The sequence below is a fragment of the Dromiciops gliroides genome, chromosome 2, assembly GCF_019393635.1.
Source record: "Dromiciops gliroides isolate mDroGli1 chromosome 2, mDroGli1.pri, whole genome shotgun sequence".
Taxonomy (NCBI): domain Eukaryota; kingdom Metazoa; phylum Chordata; class Mammalia; order Microbiotheria; family Microbiotheriidae; genus Dromiciops; species Dromiciops gliroides.
The window spans coordinates 248,876,629-248,900,409 of record NC_057862.1 but is presented as its reverse complement, the minus strand read 5'-3'; the positions used below and the strand labels follow the sequence as shown (position 1 = coordinate 248,900,409).

Below are 23,781 nucleotides of genomic sequence, written 5' to 3'. Positions count from 1 at the left end.
ATATTGTACAAGCTTTTGGTATACTTTGTAAATCAGTTATGGTCCATTTTATAGTTCAAAAAGTGTGCATTAAAACTGTCTTAGTGTAGTTGTTAATTGCTTTAAGTGTCCTTCCCATTCAACTTTGATTTCAGGATGCCAGTAAGTCTCTTAATTTATTCATCCCCATACTTCTCTTTGATATTTTTATGCTTAGTGTGTCTTGCCTGGAAGAGATCAAGTTATTTGCAGGTATTACCTTTTTTTTTTATTTGGTTCAGTTTGACCTTTGGATTCAAGTTAAAAGCCTGTAGGCAGCTCTATATTTCCTTATTGTATATAAAGAATTTTTATACTCATTGAGTTTAAATGATACTTCAAGATCATTTAAGAAATATGCTATAATACAAAGTGCTTCTAGTTGGAGGGTGGGTGGATGGAGCCAATATAACTTGATGTCATCCATCTATCTATCACCTATCTAGTTAATGAAATATCTTGGTTCAAGTTGCTTTTTAATTTGGAAGTCATACTTAGTTCTATGTAGGAGAGAGACGATCATGGATTTAAAGCTAGGTAACCATGGGTTTTTAACTGTCTCTCTGAGGGGCAGCTAGGTGGCACAGTGGATAAAGCAGTGGCCCTGGATTCAGGAGGACCTAAGTTCAAATCTGGATTCAGGTACTTGATACTTTACACTTCCTAGCTGTGTGACCCTGGACAAGTCACTTAACCTTGATTGTCCCTGTTCTTGACATTTTTACATTGTTGCAATGTCTAAAATAAAGAAGTTTTCCAAGTTGTCATCAAATACTCTCTTGCTTTTTCACTATACCTGTATCTATATTGTATATTTACAATAACAGAACAAGCTGTAAGTGCAAATTTGTTATATAATAACAAAGAGGAGAATTATTTTTCCCTAGAGAATATAAATTATTTTGAGAAAGGGCCTATGGAACTATTTCTTTTTTGTTGTTTTTAGTAACCACAGTACCTAGCACAAAGTCAAGAAGCAGTTAAATACTTGTTGAAGGAAGTAGAGTAAGGTATGGAACCACCATTCTTCAATTCACCTGTTTCACTTGCTCAGACCTGAACTGTGGACCATATCCATAAAGTAATCCTGGAATACACCAGTTTTCTATCTGCAAGCTGAAAGCTATTATAACCAATACTCCATTTCTACCCTATCTTTAAGGTTCCACCTTAGCAACTGATACAGGCCAGCTTCATGGTCTGTGGCCTTGAGGTGTCCATATCTCTCATTTTTACTCTTAGTCCCAAGACATCGCTCAAGGTTCAGTTTTTAGTTAAGAGGTCAGTAGCCTGAAGGTACTTTAGGGGTTGATGTGGGGCTCTTGGGATTTTGTTCTTCATAGTCATATTTCATCCTTTCCCCAAATAAAAAAGATTTAAGTCGACCAGTCAGGCTCTCCCTAATCTGGCCTGCCTGAGCCGAAGGCTGACGTGAGCTTTGGAGCACTCTAAGGAAGCAAGCCATTTTCACCTGCGTAATAATAGGTTCTGTAGTAGCGAGTCAGCAACCGCGGCAGGAGGAGGAGCAGTAGCGGTAACAGCAGCAGGACTAGGAGGAAAAAGAGAAGGGGGAGGAGGGGGAAGAGGAGGAGCAGCGTGGCAGCAGCAGAAGAGGCTGTTTGGTACTGCAGCCTCCCAAAGTCCTTATACAAGCAGCATCAGAGAATAACCCAGCCCGCCACTGCCTCTAGCCAGAGTAGCCTCTTCTGCCTATAAGAGACAAGTGAGTCACTGAGTCCAGCAGAGCCATGTCTGTGCCACCGGATCAAAAAGACGAGCTGCTGCTGCTGGCTGGCTCCGGGTCACAGTGGTTCGGGGATGGGAGGGAGGAGGAGGAGGAAACGGTGACGATGAAAGGGTTTCACCGGCCACCGTCGCTGCCTCAACAGCAATACCCGGCAGGGGAGACTTGCCGGAGCGGGGGAGAAAGCGTTGGAGAAGGGGCGCAGCAGGAACTGGGCTCAGGCAAAGATCGCCAAGAGGAGAAACACCCTCCCGTTGCCATGGAGACTGCATCCACAGGTAAAGGCGAGGTGCCTAGATGCTCTACAAATCTGCGTAGATTCTTATTGCTACCTCTCCAACCCCACTATCCCACCTCTGCCTTTTTCCACCGCAAACTCCTTTTCCTCCACTTCTTTTATTGCGACGAGCATTTGGAAATATTACTAGTCTGATAAGAAAAACAGTTGCATAAACGTAAATAAATGTAAGAAATAAAAACAAAATATTTTAATCCTCTTTAGAAAAAAAATGTATATAATTGGCCTCCTAGGCTCAGAGCCTCAGAAACAGTTTTAGCTTGCGCCTCCGGCTCAAGTTTCTTCTCTCCCTAGGGGTAGGGGGCTTCTCATTTTGTAGCTCGTTGAGAAAATTTTTTTTAGGGCGTGTTTCCACGCAGCGTGGGCGCTAGCAACAAGGGATTAGAACAACAAAGCGGCGCGGACGGAGGCCCTGAGCTCCTTTACAGTTGTTCTTGGGATTGATTCAAGGGAGGGATGCGGTCATTACTCTTCTTCACCACTTGCTGTTTTTTTCTTCCTACTCCTCTCTTACGACCTCTCTAATTCCTAACGCGTTTTTTCCTCCGATCTATTAGGAAGGGAGGGTTTCCAAAGGTCTTGGGAGCTAGGCGTCCCCGCCCTGAACTTATTTTCTTTTCCTGTGGGGCACTGTGCCTTCATTCTGCCGAGATGTTATTAAAACTTCAGATACACAAGTGGAGTGCGCACCTTGGTAAGGGATTTTCGGTGTTTGAGTAAGCAATAAGTGAAGCTTGCTTCCAGAGCAACCAGGAGTAGACCCAGCATATTTAGCTCACTCCCTTGAGATGGGTTCCTCTTAGTTATGGTACTTAAGCGTCCGACAACCGCCCGGAGCAATGATCTTTTCGCTCAGTCGGACCTGTGAATCAGGTGCTACCGCTTGGCTGGAAGTGAGGCGTTGTAGGGATCAGCAGGGTATGAACCAGAGCTGCGTTTCTAGAAGCTGGGGTAGGTGGTGCTGTGAGTTGTGTGCCCAATATGGATGTTATACTGATGCAGACCATTACGAATTCAGTAGTATCGTGAGAGAAAGGGCTGGGGTAGGACGAGAGTTGCACAGTTTTTGGAAATGTGGCTTTTCAACACAAGGGAACCTGATAGTGGTGGGAGGGTTGAATTGGGAAAAGATGATAGTGTGCTGCTTATTGGTTGGTCTCTGGAGCAGGTGGTGAAACATGAACTGTCCACTGGGGGAGAGGAGTGGGAGAGAATGAGGAAGGGAGAGGGGAAGGAAGCCAGGCCGGCAAGGAGAGGACTCTGTTACACCTGCCAGGTCCGCCTCCTCACCCCACCTCTCTAAACAAGTAACAAGTAAGCTAGTTTGTTAAGGTGAGGACCCCTTTAATATGATGTTCTAGTTCTTGAAGGATGGAGTTTCTTAACCATCTTTTGCACAAAGGATATGCATAGAAAGGAGAGGGGGAAATTGGAAATGGTTGAAGAGATACAATCTGTGTTGTATTCTTGTAGTAAAGACAAAAATGTAGAATGATAAAACTCGATAAGAACAAAGGCTACAAAACCAGAATAAAACATAGAGCTAGAAAGAATCTTCAGAGAACATCTAGTTCTACTCCTTCACTTTACAGTTGAGGAGACTGAGTCCCAGGAAGTGGCTTGCCCAAGGTCACACAAAAAGAAAGCTTCAGAAGTAAGATTTGAATCCAGTTCTCCCAGATCAGTGCTTTTTTCTACTGTATCAAGCAGCCTCCCATTGACTGTGTTTTAGAATGGAAGAGGATTAATTCTAATAAAGACAATTCATCAGACTCCTTTCCTTGTATGCATTTGAAAAACCCCACACCCCTACAACTGATAAAGAAAGTAGAAATACACACACACATACACACACACACACACACACACACACAATTGCCTGTAGAATAGCAGGATCAGGGATTACAATGTTATTTTTTGTCATGCAAGGGAAGATAACTTTTGTTACTGGTGATTATTGGTTGTAGCTGGAACAGAGTTCAGAATCTTTAATTAGTGTAATTATAAGATCATTTTAAAGGAAAATTATCCCCACCTTATTTTGAACAAATAAGTGTTCTAAAGATGAAATGTCCAGGGGAAAGGAAGTTTGTAATCATGTACTCATAGCATTCTGATACCCCTCCTCCCTTTACTTCATTCAATATGTTGGGGTGTCAGAAGCCCTAAGGAAGCTAAAAATATTGGGGTGAATGGAAAGGGGTAAAGGGAGCTTAGCTTTCACATGTTTTGCTGCTCCTATTTTGAATTATTTTAATCTGTTGTAGATAGTTTTTCTCATGGGAGATGAAGTTTATTTATTTTATTTAAATTGTTGTATTCTTATGAAATAGATATGGTATCAATAGACCACCATAAAATACTCAGATGCCAGTAATGACATAGAATTTTATAACTAGGCTCTGAAATTTCCAAACAAAATTTGGGCCATATTCAACCTGTTACATATAGTCGATATACTTCCTCCCTCTCTAGGCAAAAGCTAGGAGAGGAAAATGTTGTTCACCTGATTTGTTAGGAACAGTGCCCTTTGGGACTCAATTCAAATTAAAAATTGACTTAGGCTTTGGAGAAACAGTACTGTAAACAGATTGTCATCTCCCCCCCTCCATAAGGATTAACTTGTGAGGCAGATTTTAGAGCTTAAGAATTCTGTTTTCTGAAGAAGAGGCCATGCCACCTGGACAAAAATTCTGTTATTTATTTTTATACATTGATGGTAATTAAAGTTCCTAAGAAACATTTCCAAAAATATTGTTCAGACTGATGTCATTTATCTGCTAGAATGAATATATGTTTTAATATCATTAAAGTAACCACACACAAAAGCCCAGTGCTTTGTTTTTAGATGTTTTAGTCTGACTCTTTCTTTATGATTAAATTGAAATATTCACAGTGAAAAGTACAAACATTCACATTACTCAATCGACAAACATCTTGTTAAGTGCCTGCTACCTGCTGGGCACTATGCTAGGCACTAGAGATACAAAGACAAAAGCTTAAAAGACCATTCTGTCAAGCGACTTATATTCTATTGAGGGAGAAATGTACACATGTAAGTATATGCAGAATAAATATATTCAGAATAAAAACAAAAAACAAGGTAGTTAATTAAATACCAGGAAGTTAGTGGAGGGCACCAACATTTGGACTGGAAGGATCAGGAAAGATTTTGAGTAGAAGGTGGTGTATGTAAACTAAGTTGTGAAGGAAGAAAGGACCTATAAGGCAGAGATGGGGAGGCAGTAAATTCAGGTATAAAGAGGACCATCCCATGGAGCATATTCAGAATTGCCCTTCTTGGTTATGCTCTACTATGTGGGTACTGCTTCTGGCCATGTGGTGTCCCAGTGCTGAAGGGAGTTGACATTTTTATGACACAGCAAACCCTAACTGTTGCTCTGATTCTCACCAACCCTGGAGCAGTATCAATGTATACATTTGCAGTGTCAATTAAAAGAAGAGATGGCTTCAACTTTTCCTTGTGGCAAGTAGTGCATTCTGTCTCTAGAATCCCTATGAGGGATCTGGGCTGTGATCTTTCCCTCTATCTCATCACTTCTTCCACATGGAGCATGGACTCCATTAGGTAAGCTTGTGCCTGGACCACTGGCAGCCTTTTCTTTCTGTTTCCCTTTCTGGGTAATGATTGAACATTATTAGCCTTGAAGTGAATGTGTCCAGACTCATAAGTTCAAGAGGTCCAAATGTTCTGGGCTTAATGAATAGATCTGGTTGATGGTAGGGGAAGCTTCTGTGTTGGAGAAGATGGCCATTGGCAAGAGTACTAGACCAAGCTTAGCCATTTTACCAGCAGGTATACTGGGAGTTGTTTGGACAGTGCAGTCTAAATCAAATGTAAAATGCCTGAACAGCAATCCCACAAACTCCTTTATGTTCTGATGAGATGTGTGTCAGCCTTCTAGCAGATTGTTAACAGCAGTTCTAGGTTAAGTTATTGAATTCTGTTTTCCCTTTTTTTTTTCTCAAAAGTGGGTTTGTGACTGTTCTATGTTTATTATTCCTTTTGTGAGTAGGAAATAAATGCTCATTCCATGTCTGATTCTTATTGTACATGGGCGACCTTTTTGGGAAGACCTTAGGCAATAAACTTAAGCCAAACTTTAAAAAATTTATCCTTGGGTACTGGTGTGGGGGTTTAACAAGTCAAAGAGTGAGAGAAAACAGAGCAATAAAGGCTAAGATTCTGAGGACCGACCCCAGTCCAGACCTTTTGCTGGTGTTCAAAGTAGATAGGTCCTATAGGGAGAAGGAGTGGGCATAGTACACTAACCGCTGTGGACCTGGTGGTAATCCTTTTTGTTAGACAGGCTAGTTGCATAGCCTTTGCAAAGGCACTTGAAACAGGAAAGAGAGGGTTATGTTTGGGGAAGAGAGACAAGGCTACTCACAACAGAGTTTGGGAAGGGGAGTAATGTTTGATGATGTTAAAAAGATAGATTGGGGTCAGGTTGTGAAGGGCTTTAAGAACAAGATGTTTATATTTTATCCAGAAGAAAATAAGGAACCAGTGCAGTTTATCAGGTAAGAGAGTGACCTGGTCAGATCTATGCTTAAGGTAAATCACTTTGACAACTATATTAGAAAATGGATGGGGAGAGGCATGAAATAGGGAGACCAATTAGGGGGCCATTGTAGTAATCCAGTTGAGAGGAGATGAGGTCCTGAACTAGGATTATAGCTAAAGAGAGGAATGTATACAAGAGATGTTATTGAAGGTGGACGTGGAACACTATGACAAAAATAAATCCTATTTGTTATTTCTGAAATTTCTTAATCCATGTGTAAAAAAGTCTGTAGGGCAGCTAGATGGTGCAGTGGATAGAGCAATGGACTTGGAATCAGGAAGACTCATGTTCATGAGTTCAAATCTGGCCTCAGTCACTTACTAGCTATGTGACCCTGGATAAGCCCTTTAACCCTGCTTGTCTCAGTTTCCTCATCTGTAAAATGAGCTGGAGAAGGAAATGGCAAACTATTCCAGTATCTTTGCCAAGAAGACCCCCAATGGGGTCACAAAGAGTCTTATATGAGTGAAACAACTGAATAACAACCAAAAAGTCTGCTTCCAAAGGAATATATAGTAAACTATCTGCAAGCTCTAGTACATTAGATTTGTTAACCATAAAACAAACATACATATCACAATATTTCACAAAGATTATAAAAGCAACAATTTTGCCTTCTCATAATTCTTTATGATTAGTATTGAGGTTCTAAATAGGTAAAGAAAAAATGTTGATTATTTATGACAGGAATTTGGTACTTCTTTTTAACAAAACTTGTAATTTCATCAATGTAGGGAGCTCAAAGTAGATTAATGCTTTCTTTGCAATTTATAATCTTAGAGAGTTGCTTAAGATTATAAGAGGTAAAGTGACTTCCTTAAGGGTCACATTGCCTGGTACCATTAGTGAACTTTCAAGTGTTTAGGTCTAATTTCCTAACTAGGTTATAAAGAGTCAGGATGTCTAGCATACAATATAAATATGTTGTAATCATGTAAAACTATTTATATTCTCTTATTTCCAAGCAGTGTTTTAGTATAGCAACCAGATTATATAGAACTAGATCTTAGTACTTCACAGAATCCGATGGCATCATAGAATCATAGAGTTGGAAAGAACATCATAGGTTATTGAATTCAACCCCCTTATTTAACAGATAAGGAACCGGAAGCCCTGTGATGTTGTGACTTGCCTAAGGTAATGGAAAACATAATTTTTAGTTGCTTTCTAGTCATATCAACTCTACATGGCCTTTTTGGGGTTTTTCTTGGTAAAGATAGTGGACTGGTTTGCCATTTCCTTCTCCAGCTCCTGAGACAAACAGGGTTAAGTGACTTCCTCACAGTCACACAGCTAGTAAGTGTCTGAGGTCAGATTTGAACTCAGGAAGATGAGTCTACTGACTCCAGGCCCATCACTCTATCCACTGAGCCACCTAGTTGCCCAGTATCAGAGGGAAGATTTGAACCTAGGCCCTCTGACTCCTCTTGTTCCTTAACACTGTATGAAGCCCAACCCATTCCTGGGTAGGAATATCTTCTACAACAATTACAAACAAGTGCTACTTGACTTCAGTAAAGGGATCAAAGCATGTCATTTTCTTTTGGACGGTTGTGTTAGTTTTTCTTCTTTTTATTTTTTTCAAGCTATGGTCTTTGAGAATCTTGGAGAATTAGATGAGTTTCATAAACAAGAAATGGGCAAATGTTATGCCAAGTTTCAGAAAGGAAAAAAAGGATAGATTTCTGAAACTGCAAAATGGTAAGTTTGATGTTGATCACTGGCAAAATTCTAGACTTTTATTTAACAGATGGGCAGTGGGCACTTAGAAAAGAATGAGGTAATTGCTACTAGCAATCATGTCTTCACTAGGAAAGATTTATGACAAACTTACCCTGTTTTTTTTTTTTAATTGAGTCTATAAGTTATCAGTCAGGAGAATTCCATTTACATAATGTTTCTTGACTCTAGCAAGGCATTAGACAAAGTTTTTTCTCACATCTTTTTAGTATAAAAATGGAGAAATGTCTGGATAACAGCACTGTTAGATAGATTTGTGCTGGTTGAACAACTGTAGCCAGAATTTTGATTAATGATTTTATGTTAACTCAAAGGAGAGTGGCTGAGCTTTATCTAAGGCCCTATCCTGTTCAAAGATTTTACTAAAGACTTCCTTATTCTGGAAGCCTACTTTCATTCTCCTCATGGTCTCTAATGGAAATACTATCTTCTCTTAATAATATACCCAAAGTGATTTTGTGATTTTGCCCACATGGACTCTCAGGATTGAGTTTATTGGTTCATAATCACAATCCCTAACTAATAATTATTATGATATTAAAAATAACTGACATTTATATAGCATTTGCAAATTGCTTTCCATATATTAACTCACAATAACCCTATGAAGCAAGTGCTATCCTCATTTTATATGCAAGGAAACTCAGAAAAGAAGGCAAATGACTTGCCCAGGGTTATGGATTTAGTATCTCAGGCAGGATTTGAACTCAGTTCTTTTTAACTCCTAATCTAAAATATCCCTTATGCCACCTAGCTGCCAAACACAACTACTCTTTCAATCATAACATTTTATTAGATGGTGAGTTTATGGTGCTCTATCCATGTTAATTCAATACTTAAATAACTTCTTCATAAACATTTGTTTATTGCAAACAAACAAATATAAATAAGTAAATTAGACAGGTTTTCCCCTAACCTTATAAATCAGAATAATTAGAGTTGACATATAGGTCACCAATCCCCAAACCCAAAGTTCATCCCAGACATTTCTTCATTTATAGTATCTTATTTTAAGAAGGACATTGACAACATGGAGGATGAGGAGAAGGATACAACTTGAACACTGAGGCATCTGAAGGATAATTTGAAGTAATTGGAGATGTTTAGTCTAAACAATAAAAGACTAAGGGCAACATGATAGATATCTTTAAATATTCCAAGAGCTCTTATTCATATATCCCACTAGCATTTAAACTACTTGAGGGTCAGGGATTATTTCATCTTTGTTCTCTTTATCTTCTAAACCTAGCACAGTGACTGCACCATAATAGACATTTAACATATGCTTGTTGAACTGTGGCTTGTACATGGCAGGAATTAATATATACTTGCTTGCTGAACTGTTGATTTTGGTAAGATTTGGGGATTTACAGCTTTAAGAATCTTAGAGGTCATCTTGTCCCCCTGATTGTATAGATGAGGAGATTAAGGTACAGAAATGTTAAACAGGTTGACTGAGGTTACACAGATCCCAAGTCAGAAGACTAAGTAGGCAGGAGTTAAAATTTTAAAAAATATATATATTTTTGCCTCCCTATGTTAATTTGCAACTGAGTCTGGGAAAATGTAAGTATCAACACTGTGCAGAATTTGAATTCATCTCTTCTGATTCCAAGTCCAATACTCTATTCCCCACACTATACTGAAATTGTGTTACCATTTTAACTAGGGATACTCAGAAGGAAAGGTGTTTCTAATATCACTAACCTTTGCATATAGAAGACACAATAATTACAATTTTAGATGGCAGCATCATTTAGCTAAAAAGTAAAAAGCAAATGAAATCAGGAACAATACCTATACAACTACAACTAACTTCCAAATGGAAAGTCTCAAATGTGAAGGTTTCTATAAATTTTTTTGAAATTGCAGTCATCTACTAATTTGTAAATATCATTAGGCATTCTAATAATCTACTCACTACTATTAATCCTCATGATTCTGTTCACTTTGATCAGGTAATGCAAACATAACAGAAACTGGCCACATGCCATATAATTCTCTCAGTTTTTGTCTCTGTTCTTCTATCTTTCTCTTTACATCTTCTTGTCCTTCTCCTCTATCTTGATCTTTATCCCTATTTTTAATCTCCCATTTTTTATGCTTTCCATTTTTCTTTTTTTCTCTTTTATGGGAGAGGAAGAATGGTTTCCAAATATGTATGTATGTGTGTATCAAAGAAAAATATATTTGTCCCAGAAAAAATATATGTGATACAGACATATTCTAGAATGCCCATATAACTTAATAACTCTTAAATGTTTCAAAGAAAACATATCTTTTCCTGTTAATCTTCTATTCACCTTTTTCCTCTCACTCTAGTATACTGCTCAGGGTAAAATCATGTTTAGTGGATTGCCTCATGAACTGGTTTTTTTTGTGGTTTTTTGTGGTTTTTTTTGGCAGGGCAATGGGGGTTAAGTGACTTGCCCAGGGTCACACAGCTAGTAAGTGTCAAGTGTCTGAGGCCGAATTTGAACTCAGGTACTCCTGAATCCAGGGCCGGTGCTTTATCCACTGCGCCACCTAGCTGCCCCCATGAACTGTTTTTTAATAGGAACCTTTTAATTTAATGGTTTCAATCTTTGGTGATATCTATACTTAAAGTAATCATACTAAGTTGTAGTTCCTTGAGGGTAGAGAGTGTGTCTTATATTTTTCTTGTATCCTCCACAGTGCCTAGCACAGTAAGTGCTCAATACATATTGTTAGTTTGAATTGAAGATTCTGGGATGTGTTACATTATTTTTTATAAAGAAGAATGATGTGTATTAGAGTGACAGGTAAGCTTTGGTGGTAATGGAATAGGAATCAAAATAAATATATTATTTCTACCTCCTCTGTTAATTTGCAACTGACCCAGGGAAATCTAACCATCTCCATTGTACAAGTCATTGTATTACTTACTCTGGGGAAAAAACCAAACAGTTGCTCAAGCCATTTGAAATCTATCAAGCAGGAGCTGAGATCAATAAGGATTAACTGTGATTTCCCCTTAGATCTGGAAATTGGCAAGGTAATGGGAATGTGTTTATTTGTTGATTTTTTTTTTTTAAGTCTAGGTCCCTCCATCTCACCCAGGCTGGAAGTGCATGGGCCTCTTATAGTCTTTGGTCACACTACTCATTAGCATTACAGCTTTGACCCATTCTGTTTTTGAACCGGGCTGGTTTGCACCTGCTTAAGCAAGCCAGTACCTTCCCTACTCCCAGGGACTCATCGTAGGGATAACAAACTTAGTTCAGGCACTGCATATGTATAGCTAACTGTAGCTCAGAACTCCCAAGCTCAAGGGACCTACCAGCTTTTATGGGGGAGGGGGTGGGGGGTCTCCTTGGTACCTGGGGCTGTTATTTAATACTTTTATATTTAACAGTGTTGATATTATAATGTTATGTTTCCACAAGGACTGGATAAGAAGTGTATTTTATAATACAAATGGAAGGAAAAACAGAATTTCAGAGGTAATGACAAGACTATCTCAGTTTCCACAAATATTTATTAGTTTACTATTACAGCTGAAAAAATGACAGCTGTCTTGCCCTCAAGGAGGTTCTACAATATTTAGTTAGAGTTGTATAGGTGAAACAAGGACTACTTAAGGCCACATCTGGCAAGGACCTGCTTAAGATGAATGGCTGGAAGCTAGGAATTGCGGGCAGGTTAAATTGTTCCAAGATGTGAATGATGTTTGCTGATGGAAACTATTTACTATAAGGAGAAAAACACTAGTGGTGTCAAAAAGTCAGTTCAACTAGCATTTATCTAAGTACCTACTGTAATACTAGGGGACTGGCTAAGCTCTAGGGATATAAAGAAAGGCAAAAGACAGTCCTGGCTGTCCAGGAGGTAACATTCTATTGAAGGAAACATCAAACAAACAAGATTTATCCAGTATAGATTAGAGATACTCAACAGAGGGAGGACACTAGATTTAAGGAGGTAGCTGCTGAGATGGTGATAAGATAGTCCAGACTGAGATTTTAGGCAATACCCAGGATCCATTTTTTTTTCTGCATTAGTCATGTTATAAGAGAAGAATCGGAGCAAAAAGGAAAAACCTTAAGAAAGAAAAACAACAGCACCAAAACCAAAAGAAATAGTATGGTCCAATCATATTCCACAGTTGCTTTTTTTCTGGATTTGGAGAGCTTTTTCCATCATGAGTCCTTTGGAACTTTCTTATACTGTTGGATTGGTGAGAAGAATGTAGTCTATCACAGTTGATCAGCACATAATGTTGATGATACTGTGTACAGTGTTCTTCTGGTTCTGCTCATCTCACCATCAGTTCATGTAAGTCCTTCCAGGTTTCTCTGAACTCCTCCTGCTCATCATTTCTTACAGCACAATAGAATTCCATTATATTCATATACCATAACTTTTTCAGCCATTCGCCAATTGATGGGCATCCCCTCAATTTCCAATTCCTTGCCACCACAAAAAGAGCAACTATAAACATTTTTGTACATGTGGGTCCTTTCCCCTTTTTAATCATCTCTTTGGGGAAAAGACCCCAAAGTGTTATTGCTGGGTCAAAGGATATGCACAGCTTTATAGCCCTTTGGGCATAATTCCAAATTGTTCTCCAGGATGGTTGGATCAGTTCACAGCTCCACCAACAATGCATTAGTGTTCCAATTTTTCCACAGCTTCTCCAACATTTATTATTTTCCTTTTTTGTCATATTAGCCAATCTGATAGGTGTCAGGTAGTACCTCAGAGTTGTTTTAATTTGCATCTCTCTAATAAATAGTGATTTAGAGCATTTTTTCATATGGCAATAGATAGCTTTGATTTCTTCATCAGAAAACTGCCTGTTCATATTCTTTGACCATTTCTCAATTGGGGATTGACTTGGATTAATACCCAGGATTCTTAATGTTAAGTGACACTTTTCAGTGGTTGGTAATGGTACTTTTTCTAACTGCATCCTGTTGAGTGGTATCCTTGAAAGAGATGACTGCTTAATGAAGGCCTGCCTTCACTTGGAGAGAAATTGCCTTCCTTGGAGCCAGGTATGTCATGGGAGACAGTGTTAAGTCCTTCCGTAATAGTGGAAATCCTCAGTTTCTTCATTGTCTAATTTTCTTCTGGTACCAGTCCAGGATGCTGATAACAGATATTGGGTACAGAATAATACACATGAAACCATTAGAGACAGTACAAGAGGGCATACAATTAGTGCTACTTGTGAATTTAAGTGTTGTTGGAATTCAGAAGAGAGGTCAATTAGAGAGTACTGGAAGACTTCTTGGAGACCATGGGATTTGGGTACTATCTGGATCGAGAATAAAGTAAGGGAGGCATTGTGCAAAGAGGATATGATACAGACCAAACCCCTAGGGTTTGAAGCGACTGGGACTCACTAGAGAAAAGAGAATGTTTGAAGTTGTTGAAAAAAAAATGAGACCTTAGGCTGTGGATCAAACTAAAGCATTGGCTCCTATATTTTTTTATACCCATTTCATTTTGTTATTGTTCCGTTGTTTCAATCTTGTCTGACTTACTTTTAATCATTGTTTTTATTGGTCAAAGATTACTTCAATGTTTTGGCCCATGAATGACCCAAAAAATCTTGTTACCATTGATAGATATAGCAAAGCTCTCTGTGTGTGTGTGTATGTGTGTTGTAAAGGACACTAATAAGGATGAATTAGTTTTTAGACATGTAGAGTCTGAAGTGATAGTGGGACATCCAATTAAAATATTCAGTTGAAGAATTTTGAGGTGAAAGCAGAAGGCCACGGACCTAACTCTTGGAAAAGCCTACAGGTAAAGGGAAAGCAGTGAACTAAACCCAAGAATGATTGGTTGTAGAGTAATGGAAACAATCAACATGGGTAGTCATAAAAATGAAAAAAAGAAAAGTTTCAAGAGGAGGAGATAGGTAGCATCTCACATGCAGCAGAGGGGTTAAGAAGAATGAGGCTCAGAAGAGACTATTACCTTAACCTGAAGGTACTTAGAATTATTCATTATAGTTATTAAATTTATAACTGCAATTAATAAACATTAATAAATAAAAAGTAAATAATCATTTCATCATTAGTAAAAATCATCCAATCAGGCATTTATTAAGTAAATTTAGGTTGCTATAGTGGATAGAGAATTGACCTTAGAACCAGGAAGACCTAAATTCAAGCCTTGTCTCTGACACATACTAGTTGTGTAACCCTGGGCAAGTCACTTAATCCCTTGCTGTTCCATGCAACTCTCTAGGACTATCAGTTTCAGATAAAGTGCCAATTTGCATAGATAGAAGGAATTTTTTCATCTGGCATTCCCTATATTAATGAAATCACAGGTCCAGTCCCTATTCCTAATCCCTATGTATAAGGTCTAAATTTTGTCCTAAATTCTGTATACAAAGATTAAAAATAGTTCTTTCTTCAAGGAGTTTATATTATACTTTTCTTGGATGTGATATAGGTGGGCCAAATTTCTTTTGGAAGTCATAATAAGAATAGATGTATGGATTGGAACTTGTGGAAGTTGCTTTTATCATGCCCCTCTTGGGAGCCTGAGAAAGTTGAGTAGGAAGAGAGAAGGTTTAAATAAGAATTCCTTTCCATTTTATTATGATTTAGAAAGCAGTGTGCTTCTGTGTTGTCTTTTTTTTTTTTTTTGGTGGGGCAATGAGGGTTTAGTGACTTGCCCAGGGTCACACAGCTAGTAAGTGTCAAGTGTCTGAAGCCGGATTTGAAGTCAGGTACTCCTGAATCCAAGGCCGGTGCTTTATCCACTGCACCACCTAGCTGCTCCCTGTGTTAAGTCTTAACCGCAATAATGGCTCACATTTATTCATAGGATGATAGATTTAGATCTTGAAGAGAGAATACCTACTTTATTGTCCTCATTTTATCCTTAAGGAAACCTAGGTCTAGAGAGGTAAACTCAGGGCCTCGGGCTCCAATTCCAGTGCTCCTTTGATTCCCCCAGGCTGCTTCTCACAATAACCCTGTGAATTAATGTAGTAGAAATATTAATATCCCTGATTTACATCTGAAGAAACAGGCTTTAAGAGGTTAAGTGACTTATACAAGGCTGTACTACATCAAATACAAATCTTTTGGTTTCAAGTACAGTTAATCCACTTTTTATCACACTCTACTGACACTCATATCAACAGATTTTTTTTTAAGTGTCAGTTTCTCTTCTCTCTGAAAATAAGGATAGTCTTGGAAGCTATTATCAGTGGGGAAATGGGTGTCAAAGAGGAACAAGCTACTTAATCCTTTGGGATTAAGATTGGTCATTACAGTAAACTGAATTCTGAAAGTCTTGTAGTGCTATTTTCCTTTATATTGTTGTGGTCATTGTGCTTATCATTCTTTTGGGTCTGTGTTCTTCACTTTGCATCAGTTAATACAAGAAAGCCACAAAATGGAAGGGCTATTTCCCTCTTTCTTCTCTCCTGAGATCATCCAGGAAGGAGAAGATATAAGAAAATTCAAGTACCTTTCCCTTAAGTATTTGGTTGACAGACCTCGTTGGTATTATAGAATGTAAGTTCCATGAAGGTGGGGACTGTTTTTGATTCTTTGTATACATTGGGCTTAGCACAATTCTTGATTCATAGGAAATGCTTAATAAATCAATGCTTATTGATTGACTGATTGATGAACCAGTTGTTTTTTATTTTTTCACTGGTCAAATGCAAATAATAAAATCCCTTCTCACAAAAGCAAAATTGTATTTTGAGAAGCTAGGAGATAGTATGATAGAGTGAAAAAATCCTGTGCTTTGGAGTCAGATGGTCAGTTGCAAAGAAGGTGCCAATCTGTATTGAGGTAGTTTCCTCATTTGGCAATTCCCTATGTCAACTAAATAATCCCTAGACCTAGAGAATGTCCATACAACCATAATATAATGTTGTCATGTACATTTCCTTTATGTCACAATAATAACAGCACTTATTATTAATATTGGAAATCAAATTAAAAACTGGCTATTTTTAATAATGGTTACTGTTAATATTTATGATGGATATTAATCAGTGCATTTTTGGGCACTATGGGAGTCAAAATAATATAGGAAACCATCTGACAAAAGCAAAATCAGATTGTATCTTTTCTTGGTGATGGGAAGGTGAGACTAAAGAAAATTTCAAGTCTATTAATTGGAAACATGTATTAATGTTTTGTATAACTTGAACTTTATAATACCTCTTCCTCCTGCATAAAATCTTCCTTTGTAACAAAGAAACAGTTAAGCAAAACGGGCATTCTATCTATGTCTGATGGCATATACTACATTTCTCATGCAGAGTCTACTACTTCTCTATTAAGAAGAGAAAAATACTTTCAGTCCTTTGGGATTGATTGATCATTACAGTAAGCTGAATTCTTATGTATCTTAGTGCTATTTTCCTTTATATTGTTGTGGTCATTGTGCTTATCATTCTTTTGGGTCTATTTTCTTCACTTTGCGTCCATTAATACAAGTTTTCTCCATTAATACAAATTTTCCCAATTTTTTCTGAAACTCATAATTTTTTATTATCACGCAATAATATTCCATTATATTTAGATACTAAGATTTGTTCCTCCATTAACTGAAGGAGTTTTGACAATGAGGTCTATGGCATGCAAAAGAGTGACATGGGGGAAAAGGAAATTCATGATGTTTTAAATTCTAATCATTTCTTAATCCTTTTCTGCCAAAAGGCCAGGCATATTGGGTTTTGTGTTTAACAAGGTGTTGTTTGTGAAGTCAAAACAGGTAGTTCAAGGCACACAACTGATTAACTGTAGATCCTTCCTAGAAGTGTGTTGCCAACCTTTCAGATATATTGCCCATATTCATTTTTCCTCTCACTTGGATATATGAAAGGTCTTTGCCCAGACTATTCCCTGACTCTCTCCCTATTATCTTCCCAGTACCCTCAAAATAAGCCATCTTTTCTAAATTTGAAACTCTATGGTGCAAAAGTCTCTATCACTCATTCCAACACTTCTCATGTTATCTTGTATTGTTAGTTATCTGTCTACTAGTATGTTTCTTGGCTCCTCAACTTACATAAGAGCTTCTTGAAGGAAAGGACCATTTTTTATGTCCTTGAATCCTATTATATAAAAAGCTGTATTATGTACACAGTAAGTGTCCAAAATTTGTTTGTCAACTGATTGGATCAACAGTTGAGGTGAGCAAGTGTTTTTCTCTCATTCATTATGAACTAGGTGAGTTCCTCATTTTCTATTGAGTTCTCACAACTCTCAGACTTATATTGTTTCTCCTTAGCTGACTAATCCCTTGCAAAATCAAATTCTTGGGAACAAGGTTCATCTATGTGGAGTTAGTATTAATTTGAGAAAAGGAACAATAAACAAGAGAGAGCTAAGCGCTAAACTGTGCAAATGTGGGCTATAAATGTGGTAGGTGTTGTGAGAAGGTGGAGATCAGTCATTGAGAGCTGGAGCAGTTAAAAATCTATTGAACAGTGAAGTATTTTCTAACCATCTTTTATTCTCCATGTATGAGGTGGGAGTTGAGTTGGATCTTGGTAAAGTTTTTAGTGATGGCAGAATATATTATGATTTAATAGTGATCCTTAAATCTAGCTCTAGCTCATTCCTTAGTCTCTAACAAGGCCGTGCTTAAACTGTCTCAGGCAAATATTTGATAAGGTTCCATTTTTAGATAACTCAAGACATGGAAATTCTACCAACTTGCTTATAAATTCATATGAAATTTTAACAAATTATCAGAACATTTTTTTGTGTGTTTAAGCTAGAACCACTGTAGTTCAGATATATTTTATTTTGATTTGGACTTGGAGACTCCCTACATGTAAAGGGATGTAAAACACCATTCTTCTTATAATGAGGAGGATAGATGCCAGACAGTTGTTCTTAGGAGCATGTAGCTGTTTCTGTTAAGAATTAACATCTTGGGGAAGCTAGGTGGCACAGTGGATAAAGCACCGGCCATGGATTCAGGAGGACCTGAGTTCAAATCCAGCCTCAGACACTTGACAGCTGTGTGACCCTGGGCAAGTCACTTAACCCTCATTGCCCTGGGGGGGGGGAGGGGAAGAATTAACATCTTGCAAATAAGGCTTACCTGAACAAATGTTTAGGTAAGCCCTAGTTATGCAGAAATTAATCAGAATGTAGCAATGAGTTAAGGAGAGTCAATAGTGGTGACTTTACAGTGTGATTCCTTTAGAATTCTCATGCACTCCATTGGAGGTTTTGATAATAGAAAAAAAGGTAATGATTGATTGGATTTCATCTTATGTAATTTTTTTTAAAGGTCACTAATTAGATTTTAATATTTTGTTTTCCTGATAGAAATGGCTTGAACCAACTTGGGACCTTGAGTTGTTTGTTTCTTTCCTGAAATGTTTTTGCTAAATATTGATTTCAGTGGATGCAATGAAAAAGAGATTGAGCCATTATGGTCTCAGGGCATGCTTGTTAAATGCATATCAATCTTACTTGTGTTCATACAGACAAGAGCCTCAAGGATAGAATTTTTAATAGTATTGTGTCCAAGTAGAAGGGACATTATTTACAATTACAGAAGTCAAGGATTTATGCATTTTTGTTCAGCATCTTCCTCCTTGTTAACTGTAAATATGAAGCAACTATGGCAGTGCTCTTAGCAGAAATGTTCTAAATATTTTACTCATTTTTTAGTTATTTCACATGGGATTTTCCTTTCTTTTATTGCTTCTTGAATTTTGTTAATATTATATGGAAATGCTGTTAATTTTTGAGGTATTATTTTGTAGCTTGTAACTTTCCTAAAGCTATTAGTTGTTTTGATTATTATCTTTGCTGATTATCTAAATTTTTTAAAGTTAATCATCATGTTATCTGCAAATAGAGGTAGTTCTCTTCTCTTAAACTATATTTACTCCCTTAATTTCTTTCTCTTATATTATTATTTTTGCTAGTATTTCCAGAATGATATCAAACAATAGTGGAGAGAGTGGACATTCTTGCTTTACTCCTGTATTTATTGGGAACAGAGATATTCATTTTAAAAATTATCTACTAATGGGGCAGCTAGGTGGCGCAGTGGATAAAGCACCGGCCTTGGATTCAGGAGTTCCTGAGTTCAAATCCGGCCTCAGACACTTGATACTTACTAGCTGTGTGACCTTGGGCAAGTCACTTTACCCCCCTTGCCCTACCAAAAAAAAATAATAAAAAAAATTATCTACTAAGATTATGCCATTTTTGCATAATGGAAAAACAATAAAACCCAGATTTCCCTTTGTGTTGTATATTCTAATATCTTTATGGACATACATACTAAAATATTTTTACTGTGGCATCAAGAATAACATTTAAACTTTATAAGATCAAAGGATCATAGATTTGGAAAAGACCTTATTAGAGGTGATCTGGTCTGATTTCCCTCATTCTGTAAGGAGACAGAGGTATCAGGTTTTCTGTGAGATGTATCTGACAAGATATGATCCTATTTGGTTTTTTCAGGTTGTTTTTGGTTTTTGGTTTGCTTTTGGCAAAGATACTGGAGTGGTTTGCCATTTTGTTCTCGAGCTCATTTTATAGGTGAGGAAACTGAGGCAAACAGTCTTATTCAGTGTCACATAGACTGGATTTAAACTTATGTCTTCTTGACTCCAAGTCAGGTTCTCTATCCATTATGCCTCCTTGCTAGCCCTTTCTGTGAGATAACACCACTCTATACATGGAGTAAATGACTAGACCAAAGATAAAATAAAACCTCACTAATTCATTCATTCATCCAGCAAATATTTATTGAATATCTCTTCTATGTATAGCAACCATTTATTAAAAATCATGTCGACATATAGTATTGTAGTAGATATTATGAGGAAGACAAGTGTCAGCATAGTTTGTGTCCTTAAGGAGCTTAAAATATGGTCTGGGACATAGAATTCAAAACTTTTTCTACTTTTATCATTATGGATTTTTCCATCATCAAGGAGGATCATAACCCATCCATGCCATTTCACCTTGTGAGATTCTTGATCTTCCCTGACATAAGATTTTCTTATTAGAAATTCAATAATAACATGAGAATTAAAAGTTAAAGACAATGATAATAAATGCAAAACTTGAGGAATTAAAGGGAAGGACATTTTGAATTAGTGACAAATCTGAACTATAGAATTTTTTTAAAAAAATGTAATACCCTTTCATTTCTTTCAAGCATATATACTAACATGAATTTATGACTAGCAATTGCCAAATAGATCCTGCCAGACCTGTTTAAGTGGTTAGATAAGCATGATTTATAATTTATATGTCAATTTTTTCTGTTACCTAAACTAGGCATACCCAAACCAACTTAGATTATACACACAAAAACCATTTTTTTCTTATAGACAGAATATTCTCCCTCCTTCATCTTGTTACATTATTAATTTGTTTAGCAATACTTTTTACTATGGATAATACAAAGAAAAATCTCATGTCACATTGTCTTTTGATCATAATTCTGAATTAATAGTATAGTTAAAAAGTTGGGAAGTTACAGACACTTCATACTATTTTTCAAAAAAAGGAGCTACTACCGTATTTTTAATTCAGGTATTTTGTCCATCATTATTATGTTTGTAGAAGTAGCATTAACAGGACTCCAGGCAAGATATACATTTAGTTCCAGTATTAATCTGGAGAAAAACTTTTGTTTGAATTTCTTTGGCACTTTTCAAATATAGAGTAACATTTTTGTAGAAGAAAATTAGAAGTCAGTATCTTTAAAAGAAACTTAAACCAGGACTTCGGGAGTAGAACTATTAAAACTTCAAAAACACTTTAGAAATTATTGCTTTTTAAATATTACCTCTAAAAAGTAATCTAACCCACTGTTCTTCCTAGCACAAATCTAGGTTTGAGAAGAATTCCCAGAAATATGGATTTTAAAATCTATTGAATGTGTCATTCTGTAGATTGTAAAACCTCTCTGCTAGTTGGATAGTCTTAGAAGTCAATTTTTAACTACAATTGTATCTGGTTCAATAGAAATGCCTTGATTGGACCACATGTGGGATATTATGCTAAATTTCAGGTGCTATATTTTATGAAATATATTGATAAGTTGCATAGAATATTCAGAGGAGGGTAACTACTATGGTGAAGGGTCTTGAGATTTTGTCATGGAAGGATTGCTTGAAAGAATTGGATATATGTAGCCTGGAGCAAAAACCGAGAAGGAATTATATAGGTCTTCATGTATTTGAAGCATTGTCAGTGGAAGAGGGCTTAGACATATCTTGCTACTCTTGCCTATTTAATGTTATGAAAAACTTCCTACCCAAAGTGTAATGAACTGCTTTGGAGGTAATGGGCTTTTCCTTGCTAAAAGTCTTTTTGCCAAGGCTGGATGACTTGTTAGGTATGGACAAAAGCAATTCTTGTTCAAGGTTGAAGTTGAATGATATCAGGCATGTTCTGGAACTACCCTACCAAATTCCACTTACAGAAACAGGCCTACCAAAGGGTGGCTGCTACTTTTCCCCTTATATTTCTAAAGAATCTTGAGAGGATGGAGAAATGTCTTTCTAATGCTGTAACACAAGCTCTCACCAGTGTGCTTTCCTCCATAACTATCACACTGAGGTTAGTCAGCAATACTTAATTAACTTTACGAAAAGAGGTATTTATGAAGGTGGAATAGTAAGAACAATTTGTACAAAGATCCCCTCTCCAAGAAAAAAAAAGTCTGTGACACACTCTCCCACCATATAGAGTCCCGGGGAAAGTGAGTACAAGCTTAGAGAATGTGTGACAAAGGGGTAATTCTAAGTTTCCAATTTCTAGAAATGTTTTTCTCTATTCATGAAGTTCCATTAAGATACAGTGTTTCTTTCTTCTGGGCTCCTTGCAGAGTCCCCAAATCATATTTCCTTGGTATGTATAGTTTGTCTTTGGTTCTTGTTGCAGATAGGGTCATCAGCTGTTGATGACCTGGAGATGATGCTAAATATATTGATGAAAAGTGCACATCTCCTAACTTTCTAAAGGTGGCAAAGTTCTCTTCTGGTTAAGGGTGCTCCCCCCAAGTAATTCCCTGCCCCCCCCAGGGACTGGACTAGATGGTTCTTTTGTCTTTGTTATCAGATGCTAGAATCCTGGGTTCCAAAATGGTGTGCTCTTCTATGGAAGATTAACAGAGAATGACTCAGTCAGGTATCAACATGTTTTCTATGAAACTGTACTTCCTTTTATCCAATGGCTTTCAAGGACTTAGCAAACCTAGTTTAATGCCTTTGTTTGATGAATTCAGTAGAGGTAGTCTCACCTGGTCAAGGTAGTTACCAAAAGTGGAGGTAATTTATTGGTTGTTTTAATTGACCCTCACTTTTATACTTATTATACTTGTTAATAGAATTTTGTGAACATTCTTTTCTATTGACTTGATTAGATAGGTACCCTTGATATGGCACCCAGTCATCCCAAGATATTATGTAATAAAATGCAGTCATTTGCTCCAAGTAGTTTGAGGTGGTTGCAGTCTACCAGCTGTCAGAAGATTGTAGATTCAGAGCTGGAAGGGACCTTAGAGGTCATCATGTTCACTCCCCTTATTTTTACAGATAAGAATACAGATCCAGAGAGGGTAAGTTTAAGACTTGTTGAATGTCACATTGGTAGCACATAAGAAAGCCAAGTTTTGAACCTTAGTCCTCCTTCCTCAGATCAGTTTCTAGGAATGTTTACCCTGGAGAAGAGAAAACTGGTTGGTATAAGAGAGGGGTAGTATAGAGGAAGGCAAAAATTATCTTTAGTGTTTGAAGTCCTGGGGCAACTAGGTGGTGTGGTGCATCTAGTGCCAGGTCTGGAACTGGGTAGACTTACCTACCTGAGTTCAAATCCGGGCTCAGATATTTACTGTGTGACCCTAGACAAATCATTTATCCTTGTTTGCCTCAGTTTCCTCATCTGTAAAATGAGCTGGAAAAGGAAATGGCAAACCACTCCAGTATCTTTACCAAGAAAACCCCAAGTGGAGTCACGAAGAGTCAGACAGGACTGAACAACAACAAATTTGAAGGACTATCATATGGAAGAAACTTAAGGCTTTTTCTGCTTGGCTCCACAGGGGAAAACCAGGAACAATGTTTAGCAGTTTCAGAGAAGCTAATTTAGGTTTGATGTCAGGAAAAATTTCCTAACATTTAGAGGGAAATGGACTGTTTTTAAGGTGGTAGGTTGCCCCTCAGTAGAGGTCTTCATGCAGACTCCACTTGTCAGACACATTGTAGTGGGCGTTCCTTTTGTTAATGGATTGGACTTGGTGGCTATTGAGGTCTCTTTGAACTCTGAAATTCTATGATTTTTGTAAAATACATGACTATTTCCTCTGCACCATGGCCTTTCTCATTTCAAAGTATAACTGATTTTAGCCCTTGAAAATGGATGTCACACTGAGTCAGGGGGTCAAAG

General features: G+C 37.3%; 1 protein-coding gene across 1 annotated transcript in view; it reads left to right on the top strand.

Annotated features, from left to right (window-relative positions):
- The first annotated feature begins 1,567 nt into the window (after positions 1–1,567).
- RTN1 (reticulon 1) overlaps positions 1,568–23,781 on the top strand; it is a 310,482-nt gene continuing 288,268 nt past the window's right edge. Inside the window, exon 1 of the mRNA XM_043984702.1 lies at positions 1,568–2,040. Coding sequence (XP_043840637.1) covers positions 1,767–2,040 — 274 coding nt within the window. The 5' untranslated portion in view covers positions 1,568–1,766. The remainder of the gene's footprint in view (positions 2,041–23,781) is intronic.